This window comes from Erinaceus europaeus, chromosome X, assembly GCF_950295315.1.
Source record: "Erinaceus europaeus chromosome X, mEriEur2.1, whole genome shotgun sequence".
In the NCBI taxonomy this organism is placed as follows: domain Eukaryota; kingdom Metazoa; phylum Chordata; class Mammalia; order Eulipotyphla; family Erinaceidae; genus Erinaceus; species Erinaceus europaeus.
This window is the reverse complement of record NC_080185.1, coordinates 104,286,496-104,299,509: the sequence shown is the minus strand read 5'-3', so window position 1 is coordinate 104,299,509 and position 13,014 is coordinate 104,286,496. Positions and strand designations below refer to the sequence as shown.

The 13,014-nt window shown below is 38.5% G+C and overlaps 1 protein-coding gene across 7 annotated transcripts in view; it reads right to left on the bottom strand.

Annotated features, from left to right (window-relative positions):
* The window catches only part of DMD (dystrophin), a 2,449,111-nt gene that overhangs the window by 1,421,976 nt on the left and 1,014,121 nt on the right, over positions 1-13,014 (bottom strand). For all 7 annotated transcript variants that reach the window (XM_060182733.1, XM_060182732.1, XM_060182735.1 and 4 more), the window contains one exon: positions 257-418. In XM_060182733.1, the coding sequence (XP_060038716.1) occupies positions 257-418 (162 nt within the window). The remainder of the gene's footprint in view (positions 1-256; positions 419-13,014) is intronic.

The window sequence follows — 13,014 nt, the reverse complement described above, 5'->3', positions numbered from 1 at the left end:
AAATCAGACACTAGTGTGAGTGTCCTACTGTCTTTATGTGTCTCTCTGTCAAACTTTTCCATAATGTACCTTCAAAAAGAAATCACAGGCTACTAATATCGCCTGCTTTACCCCCCCCCCCCTTTTCCTCCAAATAATTGAATTGGTCAATCAAACTTATGGACAACAAGCTGAAGAAAAATGTAAGTGAGAAACACAGCAATATCTTTAGAAAAATAAAACAGAAGAAAAGAAACTCATTTCCAGTTGAACTTGCCTGGGCTTCTTGAGGCATTTGAGCTGCGTCCACTTTGTCTGCAATATAAGCCGTCAACTGCTTGTCAATGGAGGAGAGTGATTCCTGAATTAACCGTAAGGATCTTTCGAGCTCCTGAGCAGACTGGATTCTCTGTTCAAGTAACTTCTGCCTCCTCACAGCCTAATCAAAGAAAGAAATAAGAAGAACTTGGTTAAGTATTTATCAGGATACATTTTTTCTAAATGCCTGCCACAAAGTACATGAACATCCTAGATTCTTCCATGGTCACCTTCTTGTAAGATAGATTTCTTAGCTTCCTGCCACTCATTCAGCTCTAATTATAAAAACAATAAAAAGAAAAGAAAAAGAATTAGCACACAGAACTACAAGATCAGGAGACCTCTATATTTGGACAAAAATCACAGTTCTATATACATCAAGGAAAGGGGTTAGAGAAAAACATTGGGGGAGTCATCTTGGTCCTTGAAATCTGTCATTCTTAGGCTGAATGTTCCTGCTGATCTCATTATGTGGTAGAAGAGATTTGGTTTACTTAGAATAGGGTCATCGTCGTCACAATCCAATTCAGAATAGATAATCCACTTCCACCACTGAGACACATACACAATCTGTTCAGAATCAGCTCCTTTTCAAAAAGAGAATTTCAGATAATCACCTGGTTAAGAATTTATTCTAAAGTCTTTTTCAACCAATTTGGCATGATCTTTTCCTGCCTCGACTTTCTTTCACAATTTGGATTATGGAAATTGCGCATGCAATTGGATTTGTGTTGCTGCTGAAGTAGAACAAATAATAAGTAATCCTAATATAGCTGCAATTAATCTTGATTGTTACTATAAGTGTGATTAGGATAATTTAACATTTTTCGAGTATAAATAGCATGCAGAACAGATTGCAGAGTCTACCTTCAAGGATTAGTTCACCTTTGAAAGAATCATTGTAAGAGTAAAAATTGGCACAAGGAACTGAGCAATAAATGTTTAAGTTACACATTATTTCAAATATTGGGTTGCCATAAATGTTATGATGCAAAATATATCATGACTTTTCCTACAATCAATATTTTCTTTAAAATTCATAAATGTAATTCTATGGTATACAGAATACATAAACATGATTTTTAAGACATTCAAATTTCATAGTATTTGAAAATATTAGCATGAGTTACCCTTCCAGTGGCTGCATATGACAGCCCCACGCCTCAGTCCTGGAAGTCACAGGCTTATTCACAAGTACCACTGAAACCCAGAACTGAGCAGTGCTCTGGTCTCAGTATGTGTCTCTCTCATTGGGTTACAGATAAATATTTTCAAAGGGTACCAGTATGTTAGATAAACAAAATGAAATGATTCTTAAAAAAATATTGAAGGTGTCATGCTTATTTAATAATGCCTACTTGAAACACATTGTTAGTCTAGTAAGAAGGAGACCAAAGACACCTAGATCACAGAAAATGAGTTAGGAACTCAACATTTATTTTTTTTAATTTTATTTATTTATTATTTGATAGAGACAAAGAGAAATTGAGAGGAGTAGGAGAGATAGAGAGGGAAAGAGATAGAGAGACATCTGCAGCCCTGTTTAAACACTCATGAAGCTTTCGTCTGCAGGTGGGGACCAGAGGCTTGAATCTGGATCCTTGTGCATTGTAATCTGTGTGCTTAACCAGGTGCGTCACCACATGTCCCCCAAACTCAACATTTATTAGGCTTCATGCTAGTCCTTCATACTTTCAAAATTTAATTATATGCATTTTTCTATACTTTTTATTTTTGTCTTTATTTATTTGATAGAGACCGTCAGAAATTGAGAGGATAGGAGGAGATAGAAAGGGAGAGGGAAAGAAGGACACCTGTAGCATTGCTTCACCACTCTTGAAGGTTTCCCCCAGCAGGTGGGGACCAGGGCTTGAACCAGGGTCTTTCTTTATGCACTGTAAAATATGCATTAAACCAGGTGCGCCACCACCTTGCCCCTATGCATTTTTCCCTACACACCAGGAATTCCATTTGTGGTTCCATTGCTACTTAGTAAGCTTATTTTTTATTTTATAATGGTTATGCTAAGAGAGCTCCCACATTGCAATGTGGTTGAACTCAGGTCTACATATGTGGAAAGCTGTGTGCTCAACTGTGTGAGCTGTCTCCTGGCCCACAGCTGTGTGTTTAATTAATCAACTGGATTCTTTTATTTTATTTATTTATTTATTTATTTGCCAGTGCACTGGTCAGTTCTGGCTTATGGTGGGGGGGGGGATTAAAACTGAGATTTTGGTGCCTCAGGCATGAGAATCTCTATGCATAACCATTATGCTATCTACCCCCACACCCCGCCCCCCATTGAATTATTTAGACAGAGGCTAGATTGCTGCTTCAGCAGTTATGGGACTTGGCTTGTCACACATACCTCCCACACAAGTCTGAGCCTGAAACCACATGGAATGTGCTTTGACACCAGAGCAGGCTCGAGTCCTGTGGTGCCTTTCACTACCATGTTTCTCCTCTAATGTGGATTTATTTTATCCTTTTCTCCCACTCCCATCCAGTTTTACTCAACCTGAAGACATTATTAATTATTGCAATAAATGACGTACTACACTCTTGGACGAATCCTAGCCTGTCACTACCCATCTAAAAGGCAGCTACACTGTGCATGTCCTTTTTGTTTTTTTTAAATCAGAACACTCCTCAGCTCTGGTGTAGGGTAGTACAGAGGACAGAACCTGAGATCTTGGAGCTTCAGACTTGAGAGTGTGTTTTCATAACCATTTTGCTAACTGCACCCAATGTGTTCCTTTCTAAAATGCAATTATGGTTCTCTCCTTTTAAAACCACTAGTGTTGTCTTATCTTCTTTAGCATAAAAGCTATACTTTTCCACAGGGAGTAAGGCTCCAAAAGAAGACAGACAAATACCAGACCATCACATTCAAACCCAGGATTTAGGAAAACATGGCAGGGAGCAGATGGGGTCACACATGGATAAATCCTGGGCTATGTCTACAAATCTAGGCTTATGTGGGTGGAGGGATGTAGGTAAGAGTAACACTCCGCATTGGAAGAAAAGTACACATCGGTGGTGGGTGAGTTGGGACGGCATGCAAATTGAGGAGATGTGAACCTGAAGGCAAGAAAAAAAAACTGTATTGTAAAACAATGTGCCATAAATAAAAATCAATTTCTAAAGGATTTATATAGCAGAAATCAACATCCTATTCATTAAGACCACATTGCAAGTCATCGTAGCAAAAGGGATTTTTTTTTCCAAATATTTATTCCCTTTTGTTGCCCATGTTGTTTTATTGTCGTAGTTATTACTGTTGTCGTTGTTAGATAGGACACAGAGAAATGGAAAAAGGAGGGGGAGACAGAAGGGGGAGAGAAAGATAAGACACCTGCAGACCTGCTTCACCGCCTGTGAAGTGACTCCCCTGCAGGTGGGGAGCCGGTGCTCGAACCTGGATCCTATGCCAGTACTTGAGCTTTGCGCCACCTGTGCTTAACCCGCTGCGCTACTATCCAACTCCTAGAGAAAACTTTCAATCAGGGGAGTTAGAATATTTAGCATCATGAGTCTTCAGAGGGTAACACAACTAATGACAGAAGCCTTCAAGAGCATTGGCGAAAATAATGTGCTGGACTGAGGAGAGACAATAATGGTTCTGCAGAAGATTTTCATGCTTGAGGCTCTGAGTACCAAGGTTCAATTCCCAGTATCACCATAAGCAAGCGCTTAGGAAGTATTCTCATGTCTCTCTGTCTCTGTCTCTCTCTCCTCTCTCTCACCTTCCCTCTCTCATTAAATAAAATGTAGTTTTAAAAAGAAAGAAAATGGTGTATTATGAAGATAGTTGGATGTGTAACACCCAAATTTCAACTCTTAACTTCCTAAAGTAAAATAGTTGACATTTAGTTTATTTGGGGATTCTTAGAAGTTGAAATGGAAGATACCAACTAAAACCCACATTTTGGGTTGTTTATACTGCAAAAAATAAAAACATTACTCACAGTCTATAGCTGGAGCTACACACTTCTTGTTCTGACTATACAGTGGAACTGTATTTTTCACTTTCCAGCACACTATGATCCTCACAATTTAGCTTCTAATATGGTGTTCCCTTTTCCTAGAATGAGGTCATCTACTTCCTCATTGTGCTCTAGTTAGACCTCAGAAATGTGGACAGCTGTCTCTTCCTGACATTCAACTTTCACTCTTGTGCTTTGTAATCTGTCTTCACATGTCTGTATTACGCATTTTAATGTTCATAGCTGGGAAAAGGTTGCTCTGTGCTAACCTTTTTAGTTGGTGAGACACAGACAGAAAGAACGAAGGAGAAAAGAGATCACAGAACTGAAGCGTCCTCCAGTTATGTGGGGGTTAGTATAAAACCAGCTTTTTCCCACCACAAGACCCCTAATTTCCTCCTCTCTATTCCTACCTTTGGGTTCCTGCTTATTAAACAACTTGTCCTGCTTTGTATCTTACCACCTTTTAGCCACCAAGTCGCAGATACTACCATGAGGCTACCATGGCTTCCCTGGGCAGAGCATCTCACCATTTGTCCTAAAACCCCACCTCCCTAGAGCCCTCCCCAACTAGGGAAAGACAGAAACAGGCTGGAGGTATGGATCGATCTGCCAACACCCCTGTCTAGTGGAGAAGCAATTACAGATGCCAGACCTCCCATCTTCTGCATCCCATAAAGATGCTCCTAGAGGGATAAAGAATAGGAAAGCTTCCAATGGAGGGGATGGGATATGGAACTCTGGTGGTGGGTGTTGCATAGAATTGTCCCCTTTTAAGCAATTACAGAAGCCAGACCTTCTACCTTCTGCAACCCTCAACGACCCTGGGTCCATGCTCCCAGAGGGCTAGAGAATGGGAAAGCTATCATGGGAGGGGGTGGGTTATGGGGATTGGGTGGTGGGAATTGTGTGGAGTTGTACCCCTCCTACCTTATGTTTTTGTTCACTAATCCTTTCTTAAATAAAAAATTAAAAAAAAAAAGAATTGTCCCTTTTATATTACAATTTTGTTAATCATTATTAAATGACTTGTAACAAAAAATTTTGGTTGCACACTTGACAAAAATTCCCAAACTCCCAGGTGAGCTATCATGTTGATCCATCAAGATACATCGCAATTTACCACGAACAGCAAAACTCTAGATAATAAAAAACAACACACTTCCAAAGTACGATGATCGTGTTCAATGTGGGAATATTAACATATGGTTTCTAATGGAGAAACACCGAAAACTTAAGTAGTCAAACACAAAACTAGAAGCCCAGTCTCGGTGCACCTGGTTAAAGGCACACATTACCATGTACAGTGATATAGGTTCAATCCCAAGATACCCTTCTGCAGGAGTGAAGGTTCACTAATGATGAAGCAGCGCTGCAGATGTCTCTTTGTTCTCTCCCTCTTCCTTCCCAACCCCTCTCATCTTCACTTTCTTCTATCAAATAACATATATATATATATATATATATATATATATATATATACACACACACTAAACAAAGTGGAAAGAACAAAGCTCATCACCAATGACATGTTCATTAATAGCTCTTTTTATTATTCTATTATAATTATTCAAAATATTGAAACAGCATGTGGTATTATTAAAACAGCATTATTTCTATTACAATACAATACTTACCAAATACCAAGAACTTATCCGATACTGTAGCTCAAGTTTCATTCCCTTGCTATTTATGACATCAACTTCACCTGGAAGCTACCTCACATAATAATTCAGATAACACTGCTGATGGATATAATCAAAGTTCTGAGTTGTCAAGGAGAATGTCGCTAGACTGTCCAGAAAGACTTCCAGAAATGGATCTTTAATGATAACATTTCACCAGTGTGACAGGAAGCAGGGACAGCTTTTCAATCCTAGCATGCAATACTGTTCTGCTGAGGCACAGCTTAAATCTGATCCTGACTCTGGCTAAAGGCAGAAACAACCTACTCCTCAGAACACAGTTGTGAAATTCTAATCTAATTGAAAAGGATATAAAGTAGCATAGTGTCAATACCCATGACTAGTCTGAAACTTATTTTTTAGAGGTCTAGCCTTTTCAATTTGCAGGATTCGACCCAATGTAAGAAATGAGATGTCCTAAGAGATGACAGCAGAGTTGACCCGAGAAGGGCTCGTCCATGGGGTGGCCTGGGAATCAGTAAGATAAACTGCTTTACACAGAAAGTTTTGATTATCTCAGGGAGTGAAAAGGAACTGATGTCAGTTCAAGTTTGCAGAATTCTTTCAAGGAGACACATAACATAAGCTGCCTATTAGACAGAACATGATACGATGCCAGATCTATGGATTTTCCAGGACTTTCTTCTAAACTAACGTGCACTGTCTCATTAAATTGAATTGGCAAGAAATCCTAAATCATAATCAGATGTATCCAGAATTTTGCCTTAACTGTGGCTTTCAAAAATTATTGTGCATATGTATCTAACATACAAAGAAAGCTTAGCTGACACAGCAAATATCAAGTTAGAAACTCTCGCAATTAAGAAAAAATTTCAAAGTAGAAAACTGGATCCAAGTAGCAGATAAAAAAAAAAAAAAAGAATGAAAAAGATGGTTCTACTATTAAAGAAAACTATGTAAAAAGAACCAAAACGTGGACCCTCCACACTGAGCTAGAGGGCAAGTTTTACCATGTGAGAGGACTCAGATTCAAGCCCCCAGGAACCACATGGGGGAAACATACACTGGAGAAGCTCCTGAGCACTGGAGCCTTGCTGAGGCATCATTCCTTGATCTCGCTATCACTCTTTAAAGGAAAGAAAAATCCTGAATGGCAAAAAAAAAAAAAATCATTAAAATAAACTATCATTTCATTGGGCTGGGGAGATAACGTAGTGGTTCTAGAAAAGACTCATGCCTGAGGTTCTAAAGTCTCCAGTTCAATCCTCGCCGCCACCATAAATCAGAGCTAAGCAAAGCTCTAGTGTGTCTCTCGCTGCCTCTTTCTATCTTTCTCTCCCTCCCTCCCTCCCCCTCCTCTCACTTTAAAATAAATATTTATTCAAATAAAACTTAAGAAAACTATTATTCCCTCAAAACATTTGACAATATAAAATTCAAAATTAAATGATCTTTTTTAGCAATGAAAATTCAAATCTTGGGACCGGGTGGTGTGAAAGGGCCTTACATAATGGAAAGTACACATGTGCAAAATATGCGCTCGCTCTGGTTTCTTAGCATCTCTCACAAATCCTTGTTTTTAAATGCTTATCAGGTAAACTACCGTAGGTACTCTACTGTATGACAGCCATCAGGTGGCGGGGGGGTAAGACTTATTTTAAAACTAATCCACACATTCAAGCTCATCAAGGCAAAAAAAAAAAAAAAAAAAGGGATACTTTCATTGGCTCTAAGCCACAGAAAAGGTGTCAGTTTGTACCAAACTTGGAGGTTGAGAGCTATTTGGTCTGCTGTATGAATTCATTCAAGAATTTTTGATTCTTGAGAGCTTCAATTTCTGAAGGAGAAAAAAAAATCAAGAAATTGCTTGAATATAAACTACCTAGGATTTATCTAAATTCTGCACAATAATATTTTGAGGAAGTAAAGGATAAAATAGGTGTCAGAAGGTTGAAGCAAGGAAAGAAAGGGAAAACATAAAGTAAAACAGAGACCCCCAAATCTCATCTTCTCTATTCTTACCTTTAGGTTCCTGATTATTAAACCATTTGTTCAGTGTTATATCTTAAGGCTTTTCGGCCACCAAGTTGCAGATGCTACCATGATGCCAATGTGAACTCCCTGGGCAGATGACCTCACCAATGTGTCCTAGAACCCCACCTCTCCAGAACCCTGCCCCACTAGGGAAAGATAGAAACAGGCTGGGAGTATGGATCAACTTGCCAACATCCATGTTCATTGGAGAAGTAACTGCAGAAGTCAGACTTTCCACCTTCTGCATCCCATAATGCCCCTGGGTCCATACTCCCAGAGGGATAAAGAAGGAAAGACTATAATGAAAGGGCTGGGGTGTGGAACTCTGGCAGAGGGAATTGTGTGGAATTATATCCCTCTTATCCAACAGACTTGTCAATCATAATTAACTCAATTAAAAAATGAAAGTTTTGGAGACACAGTAGGATGAAAAATTTTACCAATGTGTCAACAAAAGTACCTTAAACCATAAGCAACACAAAAATGTGAAAGAATAATATAAACTAAAGGAATATTCTTTATGATAATCTTATATTAAAAGAGGCCTACATCCTACCATGTATTTATTTCTAAATATCCATTAGAGACACCTGTGCAGGCATATTATTTCTCTGACATGATTTTATTGCCCTTCCCCTAAGTAAAGACTCATTTACTTAATGTTAAAATTAAGCTCCTTGGAGTTATTAATAGTATATGAACTAACAAGAACTATGACCCAAATTCCAAAACACAGTAATGAGAAATTCTTGTTGGTTGTGCTTGGAGAATAACAGTTAACTAGTCCCTGTGGCTTCAATGCCATTCACTACCTTGCACAGTGGCTGTGGTGGGAATACTGCAAGTGTTGCACAAAATGTGAATTCTAGTTCCACGCCCTTCAGCACGTAAAGGGAAAAATCACAAGAGGCCACAAATCTGCACTGTGAAATGGTCCCAGCTCTGCACAGAATGCCTGAGAAAGGAGTCTTGCTTTCCAGTCTTAAAACAGAGGAAGAACATTTGATGCAATTCCATACATTTGGATTCCCTTTATCATTACTAAAGTGTTCCAATTTGTAATAGTATCAAGTAATAAGAATAATTACAGTGACTGAGTTATGCTAGTGCGTTTGGAGGCAATTCTGATTAGCTGTAGCTTTCTATGATAAACCCTTGGTGTTTTTTTTTGTGTTGTCTTTACTGTTAATCATTCTTCACCACTCCTGATTACTTTTTTTGTCCAGATAGAGCCAAAGAGAGACAAAAGAAAAAAGACCAGAGAATCCAGGCTATCCCTAGTGAGTTGGAGAGTGGGTTATAGCTGTGATGTACATTGCAAAACAGGAATTCACTTTGGTGAGCAACCTTGCTGTCTAGTTTGCTTACTCTTAAATGACTTAAAAGTTATTCTCAAGTCCAACTAACATGGTTTTGAAAAAGTTAGACACTCTCTACTCAGCTGAGAACAAGAAGTACTACAAGCCTCTCGATGTAAGAGATGGAAATAGCAAGATTTAAGTTAAAAGTGGTTACAGAAGAATGGGAAGCCTGGCTCCACCTTAGTTACTATAAGAACACCACTTGATAGAAAACATTTCGAAGTTTGGAGAGAAACAGAATCAGTGAAAACCCAAGTCCAAAGTACAAAGATATGCTTTCTTTTTTCTTTTTAAAAAAGAATCAAAAGTGAGGTCCAGGAGGAGGCACACCTGGGTGACCTAACACATTGCAGTGTGTAAGGACTCAGGATCTACTCCATGGTCCCCGTCTATAGTGGAGAAGCTTTTCAGGCTGTGAAATGGTATTCTCCTTCTCTATCCCTCCCCCCCAAATTCTCTTACTATGCTAAATATGTAAAATTAAAAAAAATGAATCTTAAAAAAATAAAGATGTTAAGTATTTCAGCCTTACTGCCAAAAACTGTGGCAGAAGTTCCAAGAGCATTTCACATTCATAGTAATTCATAGTAGAGTCTTCGCACATAGAATGAAGTTGACGTCACATGACTTCCTAGGTCTAGGTTTGCTTGACTACAAGCTGCACTCACATTCTCCGTCTACTAAGGAGAATAAAGCTGAGATCAGCAAAGATGACACAGTGAAGACCAGGGGCAGCCTGAACTTCCCATCACAAGCTCTGATTCCATACATCAAGTGGACACTGAAGGAGGAGAACCTTTTGAGCTAGCTAGCATGTGGAGAGCAAGAGCATTCTGGATGAAGGGATCTGATGACCCTTGACCCTTTCACACAGCATGTTTTTCTGAGGAAACAAGAAGTCAAAAGAGCATCTCCAAGACCACTTAAGGAGGCCACATTTGTGCCATGAAAGAAAAACAATTTCTTTGCTTGTTACATAACATGATTGAGCATCACAAAACACCAGTGATTAGGAGACGAAGGCCAACTGTTTTCCATCCCTTCTTCTTAGGTTAAAAAAAAAAAGTAATGGAGGTATAGGGTAGAAAGGATTCAAGCTTCCGTTCTAGGAAGGTGACTCAGACAACGCTTATACCTTGAGCTGAAAACAACAGTATCCTGAATTCCAGGTTAAATTAGGTTTACTTTATTAATACCACAGAGGCCGCCAAGTCATTGGCTCTGTTAAGGAGGTCAGTGGTTAAGATGAATTTAGTTCAGGCAAGATAGCACACCTGGCTAGACAAAGACAATGTCTTTGAATCATTGAGTATTCAAGCAGCAATTTGTAACAAAAAGGCTGTGGAAGCTATGCCAATGGTGGTGTTTTACACAACAGGTAGCAAAATGCACATATTTCCTACCCTTCCATTATCATCCCATGACTGAATGGTGGCACCTTGCAAAAGCTTTACATACTAGTATTTTCGGATGGTTTGAGTGATCAATGAATTAAAATTTTTCAAGCGCAATTTGAAGTTCTTTTCAAATGCAAGGCATGAAACATCGCATCAATTATTTAAAGACCACTAGAAATGGTCCCATTGTCTCAGAAACAGGTTCACTCAGTGTTTCCATGTGTAGAAGCAGCAGGAGAACATCCCCAAAGAAACTGAAATTTGCAGACCATGCCAGGCCTCATTGTACATGTGTGCTTTGAGGTTGGTGACAGAAGGATTCTTTAAATTTCCTGGTTTTCACCATTAGTAAGAACAGACCCCAGCTGCATATGGCATGTCAAGGTAGATAGTGATGCCATGCACAAGCTGATAAATAGTTTTCCCAGAAAAAGTTTAAACAGCACTCTGGAAAGGGAATTAAATTAAAAAAGAGGGAGGAGGAGAAGAAGATAGGAAGAAGACATTAAAGAAAGAGGGACACTAATAGGAGTGATCATGTAATGAGCAAGGTTTACTTTTTTGCATTTGAAAACGTTCAGATTAGAATACTATTTTTCCAAAGGGGGGAGGGGGATTCCATATTGTGTCTTTGGACAAAAATAAAAAAATAAACAAACAACAACATCAAAAAAAAAAAACTGTCATTAAATCACTATACTCTTAATTATTGGCTGGGGGACCCATAACAGGAAATCTTTAAAAAAAAAAAACTTACTAATGTCTTTTAAGGTGGTACAGTCTTATAAATTACTATAAAAGATTCAAGAATATTTCATTCCACCTTTTCTATGAAGCCAGCATCACTCGTATGCCAAAAGGAGACAAGGACTCACAAAACAGGGGGAGGGGGAGGGAAAGAAGAAAGAAAAGGAAACTAAAGACAATTATCCAATGAACATAGATGCTAAAATATTGAAGGAAATCCTAGCAAACCGGATACAGCAGTATAATAAAAAGATTGTGTATCACGACCAAGTGGGGTTTATCCCAGGGATGCAAACCTGGTTCAATATACATAAATCAATCAATGTAACCTAGCAGATCAATAAAAGAAAATCCGAAAAACAAGTGATTATTTAAATAGATGCAGAGAAAACCTTTGAAAAAATCCAACATCCCTTTATGATTAAAACACTATCAAAATGGAATATATGGGAAATTCCTTAACCTAGTGCAATCCATATACACAAAACCTACAGCCAAAACAATATCCAATGGTAAGACTGGAAGCATTTCCACTCACATCAGGAACTAGACAGGACTGCCCACTATCACCATCACTATTCAACAGAGCTACTCTATGCCTCAATTCAGTTTCTAGCCCAATTCTCAACTCTGACTATATGTCCCCAGAGAATTTTTTTACTCCCCTTACATGTTAGCTATCAAGTACAAACAAAAATTATTAAATGAGACCCTAGAAACATGCCTAAAATAGACTTCCCAGTTTCTTTACACCCTAAGATCCCTATTCTCAATTGCTTTAGTCCTACTTTTTGGTTCCTATTTATTGTTTTGTCTTCCTTTATATATTACAACCTGTCAGCCACCAAATTGCAGATGCAATCATGATTCTATCCTGACTTCCCTGGGCAGGTGACCTCGCCACTGTGTCCCAGAACCTCACCTCTCTGGTAAAGATAAAAACACGCTAGTGGAGGTTGAATTGTTATGTGGAAAACTGGGAAATTTTACTCATGTACAAACTATTATATTTTACTGTTGACTGTAAATCATCAATCCTCCTATAAAGAAATAAAAAAATAGAAAACATGAAAAAGAGACATTGGGGGTATGTATTGACTTGATAACACCCATGTCCAGCAGAGAAGCAATTACAGAAGCCAGAACTCCCACTTTCTGAGCCCCCAAAAGAATGCTGTTCCATAACCCCAGAGGGCAAGAAATATTAAGGGAAGATGACCAGAGGACTCTGAACTCCAATTCCATCAGGACTCAGAGAAGATGAAAAAAGGAAGGACATTCGGAAGTAGTAATAGGTATAGGTGTGAATTAGAAAGGAAGGGAAGGCAAGACTACAGGAAACAAAAAAAAAAAAAAAAAAAGAGGGCACATATTTAAATATATAGATAGATAGATAGATAGATAGATAGATAGATTTTTATAGAAATAAAACACAACTCATACCTTGGAATAACTACTATAGTTTCCTATGGAGGAAACAGGAACACAGAAATTTAGTGGTGGAAACTGTGTGGAATTATACCCCTGTTGTCTCATAATTCTGTAA